The sequence below is a fragment of the Hemitrygon akajei genome, chromosome 11 (genome assembly GCF_048418815.1).
Source record: "Hemitrygon akajei chromosome 11, sHemAka1.3, whole genome shotgun sequence".
Classification (NCBI taxonomy): Eukaryota; Metazoa; Chordata; class Chondrichthyes; order Myliobatiformes; family Dasyatidae; genus Hemitrygon; species Hemitrygon akajei.
Window position 1 is genome coordinate 146,986,574 of NC_133134.1, and position 18,549 is coordinate 147,005,122.

The window sequence follows — 18,549 nt, forward strand, 5'->3', positions numbered from 1 at the left end:
AGCACAATGTATTCGCAATTTAACTGTGATGCTTCAATAAAGCTCAAAGCTGCACCCAGAAGTTCCAGTTTATGCTGGCAAGTGAGGAAATGTGAGGTGCATGGAGAGCGTCAGTTTCTAGTGCAGTTGATGCTGGGTAAAATCACATGTTACACTATTTACAAAAGAAGCATTAATGATTCCTGCTTCTCAAGATTTTCTCTTTTTAACATAGTGATAAGCCCATTTTAAATAAATTAATTCCTTCAATAAAACAATGGCTGAAGGAGCTCCACAAAAGGCATTAAATATTTGTCTGTAATAGGTGCCTTTGACCCTTCTAAATGCACAGAAATGTAATTTTTAAACATCAGTTAGCTCCAGTCAGGCTGGGGGCTCGTGTTTGACATTCTGTGCATGTTATAAAGGCCCTGCAACATGCTGTTCTGCAGGTGAGGCATTTATCCCAGAAGAATCAGATGAACAGCAAGTTCCTGCAATATTTATGCTGTAAATAGTTTGCTCAGCTCATCTCAGTGCACAGCCTTTTGCACTCTGCCTTTTGTCAAATACAAACTGTTATTTTGGTAATGTTGCACGGTTTTAATGGAAGTTTTCTAAACACTGAACTCTTGTGTACAGTTTTCAGGCAATGTATTGTCAATTTGTAGCCTTGTTTAGCATGGTGGCAGATTGGAATTTAGCTTCATTCTGATGGAAGGTAAAATTGCCAAATATCACGGTATCCATGTACAGCACAATCGGGTGAATCTTCATTCGAATCACTGACATTCCGCTGATTAAATATCAGTCAAGTCAGGGGCTTATTAAATAACAAACGGCAAACTAAGGTTTCAATGAAGAATCGTCAGGCAGCCAAATTAAAATTTAAGGTTTCACTCAAGGTTTTTATTCATAATACTGTTTTCCCAAGGCTGCTTCTGGAAAGAACTTAAGCTTGGGGAGGGAGTATGTAGTGATGAGAGAAGTGGAGGAGAAGGAGATCAAAGAAGCAGATGACAGGGAAGAATTAGTGTGCCTGATGGCAGCAGGAAGGAGTTCCACTGGAAGGTTGCAAGTGAGATCTGAAGGAAACTGTGAGTGGATTATGAGGCTGGAAGTACTGTATACTGGACTCGGGGGGTGGGGGGGGGGGTGTTTGCACTGACAGGCACCTACACATTTCCCTAATTATCTGTGTTACGTACCCCGTAACTGGGTCACTTACCAGCAAAGATAGAGAGGTCAGTTGAAGTCTGATGGTACTATTTTTTAACAGTATTTATTGATAAAAATACACAAAAATAATATCAATGCAAACATACAGATAATATACGTCATCAATACTAACTCTAAAAGTGCGGGTATAATAATAATCAATAAGAAATAAGCTCTATCGTTGTCTAGGGGATAATGTATTGTCCAATGGAAATATAAAAGTCACTTTAGTTCATTCAGGCTGCAGCCTTTGGTTGGAGTCAAGAGAGAAAGATTTTTGGAACTTGCCAGAGTTTCCTTTTTTTATGATGTCGATCCTTCGAAATGTCATGGGTGTCCTTTGCCTTTTAGCTAAGCCGTTCTTCCGTGGTCAGTCCCGCCAATCCCAGGCAACGGGAAAGGACGCACGCGGGCCCCACCGTCTGTCGCTATTAAACGCTGTCACGGGATTTCTAGCGTTTCTCCTGGTGCGTCTAAAGGGGTTGTTCCCCAGACCCTCTTTTATCCTTACTCACGGGGTCTCAGATGTCAATCAGGTTGGAATGATGCCATCCCTCCACCAGCCCACTCTGGTCATTCCCTGAGGGCTTCAATGAATAGTACAGTACTCAATACACAATTCCGCCTCCAAGAGACAATGACCGTTTTCCGTGGCTTTGTATCGCTGAGGGGCCAGGACATTCCAAACCCCTTGTGGATTCTGCGTCTCTCTCTCTCATTTCCTGGGTCCCAGACCCGCATTAATAGCGATCTTGCGATTCTCAAAAAGGAGGGGGCTACTTTGTACCCTTCGGCCCCTCAGAGTTGTGGCACGTTCATAACATCTGCATACTCTATTCATCCTGATATACGGTATATTGGATTCCGGTTCACTGTTACACATCAGGACCAGTATATTTTGGGCCAATTAAGCGGCTGCCCCAATTAGCCAAAGTTTAATGGAAATAGTTAAAAAGGTATGAAAAGGCAAATTACTGTTTAACTGAGTGATGAATTATGTATTTAAATGAAATGCAGAATGATCTAGAACAATATACTACAGTACTCTAAAACTGTATTAATTCCTAGTTGTTATGGACAGAGAAATTCATCCAGTGTACATATTCCTTTATTTATCTGTAACTGAACTAAATCAGAGCGGACAGCTAGTGGAGGTAATGGACTGACTTCATGAAATACTACTGATGATTGCATCCTCCAAGTTTTCATTTTTATTCAAGATGATTGTCAATACCTACAAATACCTTGTAGTTCCTAACTTGTTGGAGTAGTGAACTCATTTCATTTTCACTCACAGCCGTTTCTAGCATCTCCGAGCCTGAATGCTTGAACCCGCAGTGAATAAAACTGTTCTGAATTGTCCTAGGGCTTACAATATTTCTTCCCAGCTATAAGTGACAAAAAAGCACTGCTTTTTGAACACAAAGTGCATGCAACTGATGCTATTTAAAAACTGTTTACTCGAAGCATGGTATAGTACCTAGTGGCCACACAAGTGCATGCATCTGACGCTAGTTAGAAACAGTTTGGCAACAGTCTCCTGCCCGATTAAGAGGCATAGTTTCCTAAATAAAGGAACAGAATCCTGGCTATTTTTTTCATTAGTTTGTGTTGCCCTAAATAACTGATGGCCCAATTAACCAGAAATTACTGTAATTATGACTGGATCAAGTACTACTTCGATTAAGTCAGTGTCATTCCCAGTGTACAATGGCTATCCCACATTAAAAGAAGTACTCCCAAGAGAGACCATAAATGTCAGGGCTCTTGTAGACAGTCTGAACTGTGACAGGTGTGAACATTACTCTGCCATCATGGTCTGGGAACACAGATACAAAGGCGAGAAAATCTGCAGATGCTGGAAATCCAAGCAACACACTCACAAAACACAAAAATACAACTGCAGATGCTGTGGATCAAAGAATACGTACACAACGCTGGAAGAACTCAGCAGGTCGGGCAGCATCCATGAGAAAAGAGTAGCCAACGTTTCGGGCCGAGACCCTTCATCAGGAATGGTGGGGAAGAGAGGGCCGAAGCCCAGTAAGAGATAGGGGAGGGGGTAGGGCCCTGAATTTGAAGAGCTAATCACATATATTATAAAGATGGAATTGCATGGCAGATAATTTTTTGATTGGTCATTTAAATTAATAGAGGATTGCAATTGGCATGGATAATTTTATCATTTTCCATCTTCCATTGGTATGTTAAATTGTCGTATAAAACTAGCAGTAGCATTGATCCATAAAAACTGCTTTATTTGCACCTGATTTACTCCACTGTCTCCAGAGGGTCATTCACTTCTTACAATCCAAGATAATTCCAGTAATTGTTTTTTTTTCTGTCCATGAACTCCCACATTAATTTGAACAGTCTGTAAGGTTGCACAGAAAAGTTAATCTTCTAACTCCTTCCACTGTTCATGTGCTTATTGACACAAAAGCAAAAACAAAACCTTTTACAACCACAGATTACTTATTCTTGGATAAAGTCATCTAGCCTTGTCAGCCTACTTAAAGAAATCACTAAGCGGAGACCTGTCAGTGCAGAGATTCAGTCTGCAGTACCCTTGACAAAGGATCCAGCTGAAAATTTATGCTTAGAAATGCTTCACTCTTCATACTCAGCATAGCTAGTCCAAGGACAAGAACAATGCTAGAATTTCTCTTGCAACTGTTTTCCATGCAAGCTAATCTGAAACCTGAGGTTAGTGCTTTGCTATTATAGATTGGGGTGTTGGAGCCATCAGTAAGGAGTGTCTACGTCCTCCCTGTGGAATGTGTGGGTTGTCCCCGGGTGCTCTGGTTTCCTCCCACAGTCCCAAGGACGTACTGGCTATGCTAATTGGTCATTGTAAATTGTCCTGTAATTAGTCTAGGGCCTGGGGTTCCCAACCTGGGGTCCGTGAACACCTTGCTTAATGTTATTGGTCCATGGTATAAATAAAATTGGGGACCCCTGGGTTAGGGTTAAATCGGGATTGTTGGGGGTTGCTGGGGAGGTGCAGCTCGAAGGGCCAGAAGGGCCTACTCCACACTGTATTGATTTGAGAAGGTCACAGGGAATCCTAAATTTGGTACGGGCCCTCCATTTGTGAGACACACTAAAGCAGAACTATCAACCCACAGGTCGTGATGTGAAAGGGTGCAAAGCACATTTTGGAACACAATTCTTTTGTAAACACGTGGTCGGCAGGTCACTCATAGGATTTCTCAGGATGGAAAGGGGAACCATCCTGAGCTGGTTCACATCCAAGTGTTCACCACATGGATCCTCCTGCAGGCAAGACCGTGTCGCAGAACGTAAGATCTGAGCAGTCACGTTACCACTTTATATAACATTGCTTAGGCCACTCCTCGGGCAAAGAAATTCTGAAAGGTTTTTCAGATATATGAAGAGTGAAAGGGAGGCAAGAGTGGACATGAGACCACTGGAAGATAGCAGTGGAGAACGTTGTTTTGCTTAGCACGTGTTTTCTCTTCACATTTCAAAGTGGTTTATGTCAATGATGAAGTGAGGCCTGGGAGGGCAGATGCAAGTCTGCCTGTTCAGGAGCTGGAGTTGGATCAATCTTTGACTAGCATCTCATCCACAGCCATTCCAACATGGCTGACCCTGAGTTGGCATCCCCTGATGGAGTCCTGGAAGCACACAACGTCAACGTGTTGATCCAGGTCGTGGAGGAGAATTAGTAATGGGAACAAACAAACAGCAGACAAATTCAGTAAGTATTTTGTGTCAGTCTTCACTATGACAGACACTAGCAATGTGCCAGAAATTCAAAGGAATCGAGCGGCTGAAGTGAGTGGAGTCACTATTCCTAAGGGCAAGGTGCTTCAGAAAGTGAAAGGTCTGAAGGTAGATAAGTCACTTGGACCAGATGAACTATTAATTTGGTTTCTTCAGCCTCTCACCCTTCTTAAAGAGTGGAGTGACATGTGCAATTTTCCAGTTCTCCGGAGCCATGCCAGAATTTATTGATGCTTGAAATATCATTATTAATGCCTCCACAATCTCTTCAACTACTCTTTCAGAACCCTAGGGTATAGACCTTCTGGTCTAGGTCACTTATCCACCTTCAGACCTTTCAGCTTCCAAAGCACCTTCTCCCTAATAATAGTAACAGCACTCAGTTCTACCCCCAACATTCTTCAACTTCCAGCATATTGCTAGTGTCTTACACAGTAAAGGCTGATGCAACGTATTTATTCAAAACGTCTGCTATTTCATTGTCCCCCATTACTACCTCGCCAGTGTCAATTATCGGCAGTCTGTTATCTACTCTTGCTTCTCTTTTACTCTTTATATATCTGAAAAATATTGGTGTCCTCTTTAATATTATTGACATATTATTGAGATATTAAGATTACCATATTTCATCTTTTTCCTCCTTATGGATTTTTAGCAGCCTTGGGTTGATTTTTCAAAGCTTCCCAATCCTCCAACTTCCCATTAATTTTTGCCTTAATATATGCCCTCTCTTTTGCTTTTATTTTGTCTTTGACTTTCCTCGCCAGCCACGGTTGCATTCTCCTGCCTTTAGAACACTTCTGGTTTGAATTCAGAATTTCTGTTCTGCCATCATCCCTGCCAATCAACTTTGGCTAGCTCCACTCCCATGCCTCTGTAATTCTCTTTATTCCAGTGTAATACAGGTGCATCTGAGTTTAGCTTCTCCCTCTCAAACTGCAGGGTGAATTTTATCATATTATGATCACTGCCTCCTAAGAGTTTCTTTACATTAAGCTCCCTAATAAAATCCAGTTCATTACACAACACCAAATCCAGAATAGCCTATCCCCTGGTGTGCTCAACCTCAAGCTGCTCAGGTGAGAAGACAGCTGAAATGTCTCCACCCAAGCAAGGCTGCAGGCCCGGATGGTGTCAGCCCCAGGGTGCTCAAAGCCTGTGCCCCCCAGCTATATGGAGTACTTCACCATGTCTTCAACCTGAGCCTGAATCTCCAAAGGCTTCCTGTGCTGTGGAAGACGTCCTGCCTCATCCCTGTACCGAAGATGCCACACCCCAGTGGCTCCAATGACTACAGACCGGTGGCATTGACCTCCCACATCATGAAGACCCTGGAAAGACTTGTTCTAGAGCAGCTCCGGCCTATGGTTAGGCCACACTTAGACCCCCTCCAGTTTGCCTACCAGCCCCGACTAGGGGTTGAGGATGCCATCGTCTACCTGCTGAACCGTGTCTATGCCCACCTGGACAAACCTGCGAGCACTGTGAGGGTCATGTTTTTTGACTTCTCCAGTGCGTTCAATACCATCCGCCCTGCTCTGCTGGGTGAGAAGCTGACAGTGATGCAGGTGGATGCTTCCCTAGTGTCATGGATTATTGATTACCTGACTGGCAGACCACAGTACGTGCGCCTGCAACACTGTGTGTCAGACAGAGTGGTCAGCAGCACTGGGGCTCCACAGGGGACTGTCCTGTCTCCCTTTCTCTTCGCCATCTACACCTCGGACTTCAACTACAACACAGAGTCTTGCCATCTTCAGAAGTTTTCTGATGACTCTGCCATAGTTGGATGCATCAGCAAGGGAGATGAGGCTGAGTACAGGGCTACGGTGGGAAACTTTGTCACATGGTGCGAGCAGAATCATCTGCAGCTTAATGTGAAAAAGACTAAGGAGCTGATCGTGGACCTGAGGAGGGCTAAGGCACTGGTGACCCTGTCTCCATCCAGGGAGTCAGTGCGGACATGGTGAAGGATGACAAATACCTGGGGATACGAATTGACAATAAACTGGACTGGTCAAAGAACACTGAGGCTGTCTACAAGAAGGGTCAGAGCCGTCTCTATTTCCTGAGGAGACTGAGGTCCTTTAACATCTGCCAGATGATGCTGAGGATGTTCTATGAGTCTGTGGTGGCCAGTGCTATCATGTTTGCTGTTGGGTGCTGGGGCAGCAGGCTGAGGGTACCAGACACCAACAGAATCAACAAACTCATTCGTAAGGCCAGTGATGTTGTGGGGGTGGAACTGGACTCTCTGACAGTGGTGTCTGAAAAGAGGATGCTGTCCAAGTTGCATGCCATCTTGGACAATGACTCCCATCCACTCCATAATGTACTGGTTAGGCATAGGAGTACATTCAGCCAGAGACTCATTCCACCGAGATGTAACACTGAGCAGCATAGGAAGTCATTCCTGCCTGTGGCCATCAAACTTTACAGCTCTTCCCTTGGTGTGTCAGACACCCTGAGCCAATAGGATGGTCCTGGACTTATTTCCACTTGGCATAATTTACCTATTATTATTTAATTATTTCTGGTTTTATATTGCTATATTTCTACACTATTCTTGGTTGGTGCAACTGTAACGAAACCCAATTTCCCTCGGGATCAATAAAGTATGTCCATCTGTCTGTCTCTAAAAGCCATCTCATACACATTCTACAAATTTTCTCTGGTGGAATCCTGCACCAACCTGATTTTTCCAGTCCACTTGCATATTGAAATCCCCCATGACTATTGTAATATTGCCCTTTTGACATACCTTTAATGTATTGCCCTTAGAGGAGTCAGGGAGTCTGCAGAATGACTTAGACAGATGAGGGGAATGGGAAGTGGCAGCTGCAATACAATGCAGGGAATTGTATGGTCATGCACTTTCATGGAAGGAATAAAGGTGTGCACTAGTTTCTAAGTGGCAAGAGAACTCAAATATCAGAGTTGCAGAGGGATTTAGGAGTCCTTGTGCAGTATTCTTTAAAGGTTAACTTACAGGTTGAGTCAGTAGTAAGAAATGCAAAATCAATGTTAGCACTAATTTTGAGAGGACTGTAATATGAAAGCAAGGATGTAATGCTGAGACTTTATAAGGCATTAATCAGACCACATTTGGAGAATTGTGAACAGTTCTAGACCCCGTGTCTAAGAAGGCATGTGCTGGCATTGAAGAGGGTCCAGAGGAAGTTTATAAGAAAGGTTCCTGGATGAAAGAGTTAACATATGACAAGTATTTGATGGCTGTGGGCCTATACTGTCTGAAATTTAAAAGGATAGGGGTGGAGGGGATCTCATTGAAGGCTATGAATGTTGCACATCCTGGTTAAAATGGATACGGAAAGGATGTTTCCTTGGTGGGAGAGTCTCAGACCAGCGTGCACAGCGCAGAATAAAAGGATGTTCCTTTAGAACTGAAATGAGAAGAAGTTTCTTTACCCAGAGAGAGGAATCTGTAGAATTCATTGCCACAGGCAGCTGCAGAGACCAATTCATTATGTATATTTTAAGGGGAGTTTGGTAGGCTCTTGATTTGTGGGGCCAGGGAGGTTACAGGGAGAAGGCAGGTAAATGGGTTTGAGCAGGATAAATAAATCAGCCGTGACTGGCAGAACATACTCGATGAACTGAACGACCTAATTCTGCTCCTGTCTTATGGTCTTATGAGATCATGTGCAATTCTGGTCATCATGCCAGAGGAAGGATGTGACTCCACTAAAGATGGTGGGGAGGAGAATCACATGAATGTTCCCCAGATTGGAGCATTTCAGCTCTAAGAAGAGATTGGACAGGCTGGGTTTGTTAGACAGAAAAGGTGAAGCATACAAGCATATGAGGGAGATGAGTAAGATAGATAGTGACAATCTTTTCCCATAGTAGAATGTCGAAGACAATAGAACATCAGTTTAAAGTTAAAGTGAGAAGATGCAGAGAAGGTTTTCAAAAAAGAGAGTTGTTAGATTCGGGAAAGTGCTGCCTGAGTGGCTAGTGTAGGCAGGTATTCTCTTAATCTTTAAACAAGCTCTTCGATCACCATGGGCTGTGGATCATGTGCATTAATGGGATTGGTATAGATTAGGGTGACCGAGTGGGGATCTGTATCTACCAACAGAGGAGTAAGGTTCTCCTTTACTCTGCTGGCCTGCAGGTCACCTTTGGGTAATGTGTAGCACCTGCTTAGCCCACCCGCTCCCCACCCACCGATCCAGGTCACGTGAAACCATCGGAGCAGATGGTGGATGGTCATATAAGCAACTGGTGCATATCACAAGTCCTGGTTATGCGATCACTGATGCCAGGCAAACAACCTTCTGAAGAGTGTTGATAATTGCTGGGGTCACCCATCTTGTAAAGAGGCTTCCCAGAAGAAGGTAATGCAAACTACTTCTGTAGAAACATTTGCAAAGAACAATTACGGTCATGGTATGATGACCACCTAAGTCATATGACATGACACATGATGATGATGATGATGATGATGATGATGATGATAGATGAGAGCCAGGGTTAGTACGAATGTGATGGACCCAAAGGCCTGGATCTGAGCTGTACAACTCTATGAATCTATGTCTGTTTAAGATTTGTTCCCTTGCTCACCACCTTCTCGCAGCTCCACCCTCTGCGCATCACCACCATCCCCATTGCCCACTCTGTTCTACCTCGGCCTTTGTGGGCCACAACTATCCTCTTCCTGACTGACCTTTTCTATTGAATATCCCATACCTCTTTCAATCTCTTCCTCCCCCCGTCAAAAACACACTACCAACAATTACCTGATTTGTACAGCTGTCTGCACAATGGTAGAGAAAGTGGAAGAAAGGCCTTTGTAAGGTGTTTGCTTTCACAGCCAGAGATATTGTACATAACAATTCAAATCTTAAACATAATAGAATATTGTTGCAAGGGAGTCTTATGTATTAACTTCTCCCCTGGGTGATGCAAATCTCTCAAGGCTTTTCCAGCTCCAATTTCAGAAAAGGTACAAACCCTACAAAAGTTAGTGCATTCGACCCAGTACATGAAGAGTAAAACCCTCCCAACCATTGAGCACATCTTCATGAAATGCTGTCATTGGAAAGCAGCATCCATCAGCAGAGATCCCTGCCACCCAGGCCATGTTCTCACCTCACTGCTGCCATCAGGTAGAAGGTATAAGAGCCTCAGGACTCGCACCACCAGGTTTAAGTTACTACCCCTCAGCCATCAGGATCTTGAATAAAAGGGGATAACTACACTCACTTGCCCTATCATTGAAATGTTCCTACAGCCAATGATATCACTTTAAGGACTCTTTAGCTCATTGTCTCATGTTCTCATTATTTATTGCTATTTATTTATATTTGCATTTGCACAATTGGTTGTCTGTGCCCTGGTTGATCTGTCACTGATCCTGTTATAGTTATTATTCTATAGGTTTGCTAAGTATGCCCACAAGAAAATTAATCTCAGGGTTGTGTATGGTGACATATATGTACTTTGAACTTTGAGCGGTTAACTCATTAACATGCACAATGAAGCAAGGAATGGAATAACGGATCAATGCATTGATGCTTCAGAACAAACCTGACTGTGCATCCAAGGACACATCTAAGTTGAGGGATCATTCTGAGCACAGGCTCGTCTCCTCAACCAATCAATACGTACGGCAAGGACCCAGGCTGTGTTTGTACTTGTACATTGTGCCTGCATAACTCACCCAACCAGAAACAATCAAAATTACATTCCTGCCCCTGTGTACAATTGAATGGAACAAGGCACTCAAATGGCAATAGCACTTCATAGTCACACCAAGATATCATTGTGGTGTATACAATTTCAAGCATATGTTCCAGACTGAGATTGCCAATTAGAGCCTCTTCAGTTGCTACTTCAGTTTCAGCGTGTAGGAATCCATCATATTTCACTGGCTTTCTGAGAAAGTTTTGTACAGACCTGGTTTGTTCTCTTTTCCCATAAATGTTAGCCTTTTTATGTATTTATCCACTAACTTCCTGCATATGTTTATCAAAATTCTCATTTATGACTGTAAATACATCCACGGCTTCAGCCCATTCTGCACCTCTGACATCCTCCTGTCTTCAGTGGTACTCTGAGCCTTACTCCCTGCCTACATTTATTAATTTATTGACATACAGCGCAGAATAGGTCCTGCCTGCCCTTCATGCCAGGCCATTGTCCCGATTTAATCCTAGCCGAATCACAGGAAAATTTACGAAGACCAATTAACCTACCAACCAGTACATCTTTGGAACATGGGAGGAAACCGAAGCACCCGGAGGAAACCCTTGCGGTCACGGAGAGAATATACAAATTCCTTTCAAGCAGCGGAGGGAATTGAACTTGGGTCTTGGGTCACTGGTACTTTAAAGCATTGTGTTAACCACTATGGCACCCTGTCGCTCCAATCTATCATCATTGGCTGGATTTTGAGGTGCCTTGCCATAAATCACTTCCCAGATTTCTTGATCTTTCTTTATCCTTCCCTGTCATTTGTAACTAAAACCTCTGTGGAAAACAGTTGCACATTTAGTTATTCCTCCCTACTCCTCCGGTGGTGCCTGGACTTAGATTTTCTATGTAACAAAGACTCTAGAAGGTTTCAATAAGTTAAAATACATGCATATTTTATTTCATTTATCCCCATTGCTGAAATATTTGAAGTATGTTTCTTTTGGAACGGGCAATGTCCTCCAAAAGTCCATAATTTTCCTGATGTCCATTTCATTCATACCTTGTGTCCAAATGGATTCATCATGGGCTCAGTGAGACAGTGATCAGACCTCTTCAAACATCTTGAAACCTAACCCTTTTATTAAAATGCTTCTTAATTAATTCTCTAATATATTCCACACGATGGTAAAACTATGTTCAGCTGGAATTGGTTGTACCATTATTTATACTGTATATGTTGCCCTGTCCATGTGTCAACTGTTTAATCATCTTCCTCTACATGTCATTTGGAACCATATTTTCAAGTTGGCAATGTACCTTACCGGGTTTCCACAAAATGCTAGAACAATCATCAGATCAGGGAGCAATTGTGGAAAAGGAAGCAGAGCTAACACATTAGGTAGAGACCCTTCATCAGAATTGGGATAGAGGGATAGTGAACGCCAGTCTTAAATTGCAGTGAATGGAGAGGATGGGGGAATATCTGTGGTAGGGTGAGACCAGGTCAAAATACTAGTTATGGAACTGGGAACAGGGTGAAGTACCAAATTCATAATTTACATTAACAATAGGCTAATCAGGTTCAGTTGAAAAGAGGACTTTTTTTCAATGAACTGTTGTATATAGGACGTGCAGAGTATGTAACTTTCTGTTATACTGTGGAATGATACAGCGGATCGTGTTTCTGTGTCACAACTCCCGGCACCCAAGTTCAATCTTGGCTTCATTTGTCATCACATGTTCTCTCTAAAATGTATGGCTTTCCACTGAGTAGTCCTATTCCCTTCCATGTCGAAATATGTGCTGGAGATTTATTTGTTACTGTAAATTATGCATTAATGTAGGCCAGTGCATAAACAGAACGCTAATAGAATAGGGTATGAAGGAAATTATTGCAGGGCTGGAGGGAAAGAGAATAAAGAGATGGGGAATAGTACTGATGGATTTGCTGTGATTGGAGCTAGCTTGTTCCCAATGGGCTGAGTGGCAAAGATAAGTACTGTATCAGTGTGAAGCCTGGAGGAATCAGAACTTTCTCTCCATAAAATTATCCAGAGAAATGCAATGATAGTTTGTTGAAATTAATCTTAGTCAGTAATTGAACCAATTATGTTCACTCTGACTGGCTCTGGCATTATCTCCTGATGCAGCCCAGCAGAAAAGGGAGGTGGAGTGATACGTTTCAATTCCATAATCAATGATAAAATATCATTTTTTTTGCATATGCTATTATGATTTTCATTTCTGTATCCTTTTATAACTGTTCTTCAGTGCAAAACATAGTATGTATTAAAATTACCATTTTGTCCAATGTTGCTTAAAATAAGATCTTCCCATACTATAAGTTATTAAAAGCATCACATAAATAACTTTTGTCATGATAATAAGTTGAAGCTGTTACAGTACAAATTAGTTGGCTTTAAACATGTCAAAAATATTCCTGACTATAAATGTATTGATGTTTATGTTAATTCAGGTGATGCTTTGACCAAGCATGTGTACTGCAGAAAAGAGTGGAGGGCAAATACTTTTTTAAAATTATCAGGCAATTTTTAAAGGAGAAGTAATTATGTTCAGTTCATTTATGCAAATATTCTCTTAAATATATGTTTCTTTGGATAACTTACAGTAAAATTAAACAGCATCCACATTGAAATTGTACCTGCTTAGATTTGTTTTCTCAAAGGTCATTCTTATTCAGTTCATGTGAAATGTTGATGACAAAGACTTGTACATCTCTTTCTAAAAACTCCTTCATAACAAATTAGGTAGACATATTTATGATATCCTTTAAAAGTGATTTTGGATCTTAGTTTAATTTATATTTTGGAAATCTGACCTCTGCCACACACTTAAACAATAAATACACACCAAAATTTCTGGAAATTTTCCAGCCAGGATGTAAGCAAATAGAATACTGCTCAGTATTCTGGAATTATAATTAGGCTACTTTTTTTATTTTGATTGATGGGAGATTTTATATTTGGGCTAATGGTGATGGGTTTGATCAAGAAGCGCTTTCTTTTGAATCCTTAGTTTCCAGGTTATAGCTCTTCTTTTTTGAAATCTCTTAATTGAAACCATTTCAGTTGCTTACCGAAGCTTATTTTAAAATGTTCTAAACATATGCACACAGTAAGTACCAAAATCAACAAATGTGAACTTTTTCAGGAGTTGTCATTAACTAAGGGTGGAAGGAGCACGCCACTTCTCAAATACCATCTGCCCGTCTAGTCAGAAACCTCTGGCCCAGAGGTGGAAAGCTCTGCAGCTCCCACATTGGCCTCATCACTCACCTCAGAAAGCAAATCAAACTGAGCCCTGAGGGACTGGCAGAATCAAAACTGGTGTGGTTCTTGCCCACTGCCTCTAGAAATTTTCAGTAAGATAACCTCACTTCTTAAATCTAATAGTGACTTCTAGTGACTTCCAATCAGTACTGCAGCTAGCTTTTCTAAGTTGCTCAATGCATCTGGAAAATTCAGATAGACTGATAAAAAACTATCAATACTGGAAATCCGAATGAAAACAAAAAGTTCTTGTACAGTACTCCTTCCACCCATAGTTAATGAGAAGTTACGTACCTCAGAAGTTCACTTTTGTTGGTCTTGGTATTGTTTTGTGTGTACATGTGCAGAATATTTTAAAATAGAAGTAAAATTCTCTGATATGCACTTACATAGCACTTTCAGTGTGTTTATATTTTGGGAAGTTTGTCATCTATGATCTTAGAATATAGCACTCATTCAAAATTTGTTACTTATCATGATGACATCATATCATGTAGTTCTCTTCCCCGTGGATTAAAGAATATTTTCTTCTATTTCATCATATCTCACGATATTATTTTGCTATTTCCATTTTACTCATCTTAGAAACATAGAAACATAGAAAATCTACAGCACAATACAGGCCCTTCGGCCCACAATCCTGTGCCGAACATGTATTTACTTCAGAAATTACCTAGGGTTACCCATAGCTCTCTATTTTTCTAAGCTCCATATACCTATCCAGGAGTCTCTTAAAAGATCCTATTGTATTCGCCCCCACCAAAGCTGCCGGCAGCCCATTCCACGCACTCACCACTCTCTGCGTAAAAAGCTTACTCCTGACATCCCCTCTGTACCTTCTTCCAAGCACCTTAAAACTGTACCCTCTCATGTTTGCCATTTCAGCCCTGGGAAAAAGCCTCTGACTATCCACATGATCAATGCCTCTCATCATCTTATACACCTCTATCAGGTCACCTCTCATCCTCCGTTGCTCCAAGGAGAAAAGGCCAATTTCACTCAACCTATTCTCGTAAGGCATTCCCCCCAATCCAGGCAACATCCTTGTAAATCTCCTCTGCACCGTTTCTATGGCTTCCACATACTTCCTGTAATGAGGTGACCAGAAGTGAGCACAATACAAAAAGTGGGGTCTGATCAGGGTCCTATATAGCTGCAACATTACCTCTTGGCTCTTGAACTCAGTCCCACGGTTGATGAAGGCCAATGCACTGTATACCTTCTTAACCACACAGTCAATTTGCGCAGCAGCTTTGAGCGTCCTATGGACTCAGACCCTAAGATCCCTCTGATGCTCCACACTGTCATTCTGCCATCATCCTTAGCTACAGGTCATCATGCAAATAAAAGTGAATATGTGTGTGTTAGTGTGTCTACATGAAAAATCAAAATAATGAGTAGAAGGGGAGTTAACAAAATAGTTATATTATTTCTGAATGTGACTTTTAAGGATTTCAGCTTGGACTTAGGAGATTGGATGCTGATTTCTAATTATCACATGTTTTCTGCAGGCAGCAACCATGACGATATGAGCCAGACTACTAGGGTTGTTCAAACTCATTCCTATAGGAATTGTGAACCTGTTGAAATGTCATATCAATCTGGACAACTTCAGCCTGCTATACGAGTAGCAGACTTACTGCAGCACATCACACAGATGAAATGTGGCAAGGGCTATGGCTTTAAAGAAGAGTATGAGGTAAGTCCAAACTCATATTCATCACAATTCATTCTTTTAAACCCATTCTTAAAATGAAAGGCCCAAAAATTTGACTCCATGATGGCTTAGTGAAAGGAAAAAAAGAGGAGGAATTTATGGTGGAGATATTAATATTGTTTTGCCTTCAGGGACAGATCTGGCAAAGATTCAAAAATGATAAAATCAGAGTTCTGTGCAATATTTCTCACAGGAGTACTGTAGCTCAAAATTGTCTTTGCAATGTTATGATTCTATCATGATAGTGATGAAATCCACTACGCAAAAGGAAAACAAAGACTGCAGCTTCACAACAGGGCATGGCCCGTGAAGAACGTGACACATGCAGGGGTAGCATCTGAGTCCATTGCTTCCGTCTGTGTCACATTTGAGATGCATAATGATATGGGCGACCCAACAGCACCTTAATTGCCTCAAATCTAATGAACTACAGGCATATAGGAGTCTGTATATCACTGTTGGTAACACCATTCTTAACACGCTTCTGTGTCAGTTCATGAATGGAGGCCAATGGGAACTATCATCAACTGGAAACGTTAAGCTGTTAAATATGAACCTCAAAATGAATAATAAGAATAAATAAGCTCATGTGTGATAATACTCTGTATTGGTTGTAGTTAACCCGAATAACAAAGATTTCTGCCAGTGAATAACAAAATTAGTAATATGCAACCTCTGTGCTCACAGCAATTGGTGAATGTTTGTGTCTAAAGACACAAGTCTCTCCTTTTTGCATTTGACAATGCAATTTTATTCATACTTCCAAATAACTTATATCTTATATAGTCTAGTTTAAATATATTTTCAAACAAAATCACAAGTTTCTTGAGGTGCACTTACAATCTATATGTGAATATGAGTAAATGAATGTCACTCATTGACATCTGTCATTGAAGAATACATTGACACTCAATGGTCCAAAATAGAGACTGCGCTTCTTAAGATAATGAAAACTGGCATTCCACTTTGCATTGTCTTCAAATTCCAATCAATTTACATCAAAATTATGCTGGAACTTTAAAATATTAATACATACATTGAATACTTGAAAGGAATAAGCAAACATTTTGTTGAAACACATTGAGCCCAGAGGATTGACCCAAAATGTTGATGTTGTAATTTTGTCAAGACCTTTGAATCCTAAAGGAGTGTAATACATAAGAATGAGTGAGTGAGTGAGTGAGGTCTCTGCCTGTCAGGGTCGGCCATGGATGTTGCGTCCTAGCTACCTAGATACGCAGTCCAGGGCAATATGATATGGAGAGCAAGCTGTTACTCATGGAGCAAGCTTTCCCTCTCCATGCAGCTGATGAACCCAAATGAACGGCTGAGACCAATATAGTTTGGTACCAGCAGCATCACAGGAGTTGCCAGCCTTAGAGACTCCAGCTCTGGAGCTCTTCCTCGGGGTTTACTCCCAAAGCCTTCCCCTTGAGCAGGTATAGCCACAAGGCAGTGGAGGTTTGAAATCAGAGTTTTCCTTCTCCAAAATGTGCTGCCAACCACGGCTAACCCATCTGCCCGAAGTGACTGGATCTAAGTCACCAGTAACCTGCCTTTGCCCATTCTCCTGTCTGTAGAAAAGATTCTGCCGGGCTTAGTAGCTAAGCCACATGTGAAGGGCAGGAGCTGAACTTGCTTATCAAAGGAGGCTATTTGAGGTTCACGTCACTGGGAGCATTTATTAGGTGGAGGTAGCTTGTCCCCAGTACCACCACCCCCCCAAGCTATAACAACCTTAAGGAACTGGCTTATAAGAAAGAATCAGTACCAGCACAGCATTAACTGAATGCTGCTCCCCTTTCTGAGATAATACATAAACAGCTTCATCTTAAAACAATGAACTAGGCTTGAGTGTGTTTTGTGTGGGCTAATTGCTCATCATTTCATATACAGGAGCTTTCTGTTGTCTTAATTCTTATCATTTCTTTAACCTATCTGAGCTGTGTGATATTTTGAGAGTTTGCACAAGAAGAAAAGCTGAAGTAATCTTTGCTGGTATTGTTCTGCCTTCATTTGATATGGCATTTTAACAAATACAAAAATAAAATCAATGAGCTTTTAACATTATATGATGCTTCTTCATATCTTGCCATGTATCAAAGGTTTTTCTGAGATTTCATTTTTCATTTATTATTGAGCAAACACATGGACCTCAGCTGATTACAAAACTATGTAAGCTGCCTTAAACTATAGGACAGAGATTGTTTGCAGCTTATTAAGCTATCCTTCTAATTTGCAGCCATCAAATTAGCACATTGGTTTGTTTTAGTACAGCGCTAGCCCACTAAAATATATAGAAGCTGAAATTTTCTGGATAATTTTTGCTTTTTAACTCTGATAGAGCACTTTTTAGACCACCTTTAGTAACGTGAAATGAAATCTTTATCCCTGGAATCAACAGATAAAAGGTTAACAAGTAGGTAGTGAAAAGCAGGAGAGTGGGATTGAGAGGAAAAATAAATCAGCCATGGTCAAATGGTCAAGCAGACTTGATGAGCTGGATGACCTAATTCTGCCCCTGTGTCGTATGGTCTTATTTCAAAACTGTCAACAACTTTAGGTAATTTTCCAGACGAAAGACACCTAAGTTAGTGGTGTGTTATTACACAAGTTGTTCTGTATATATTAAGAAATAGAATGTTATCAATTCTCTTGCAAAGAAGTCTAAAGATGGATTTTCATAAACTGCCATTTTGTTTATCGTAAATAATAAGCCACCTGTTTATGTATTGTAATTAATAAGCCATTTACTGAAGTGCAGGAATTAGCACTTTTAGCATAATTTTCAAGACTATTGTTCCATTAGTTGCAATGACAGATATCAGTCAATCACAAAACAACCACAGTAATGATCACTTAGCTCTTCTCAAGCACCTAACAAGCTACTTAAGCTGCATAAATGTTGACAAGTTCATTATCAGAGCTTTGGAG

The 18,549-nt window shown here is 41.2% G+C and overlaps 1 protein-coding gene across 5 annotated transcripts in view; it reads left to right on the plus strand.

Annotated features, from left to right (window-relative positions):
* Window positions 1-18,549, plus strand: part of ptprt (protein tyrosine phosphatase receptor type T) — a 1,512,449-nt gene that overhangs the window by 1,384,662 nt on the left and 109,238 nt on the right. For all 5 annotated transcript variants that reach the window (XM_073061878.1, XM_073061879.1, XM_073061880.1 and 2 more), the window contains one exon: window positions 15,410-15,597. In XM_073061878.1, the coding sequence (XP_072917979.1) occupies window positions 15,410-15,597 (188 nt within the window). The remainder of the gene's footprint in view (window positions 1-15,409; window positions 15,598-18,549) is intronic.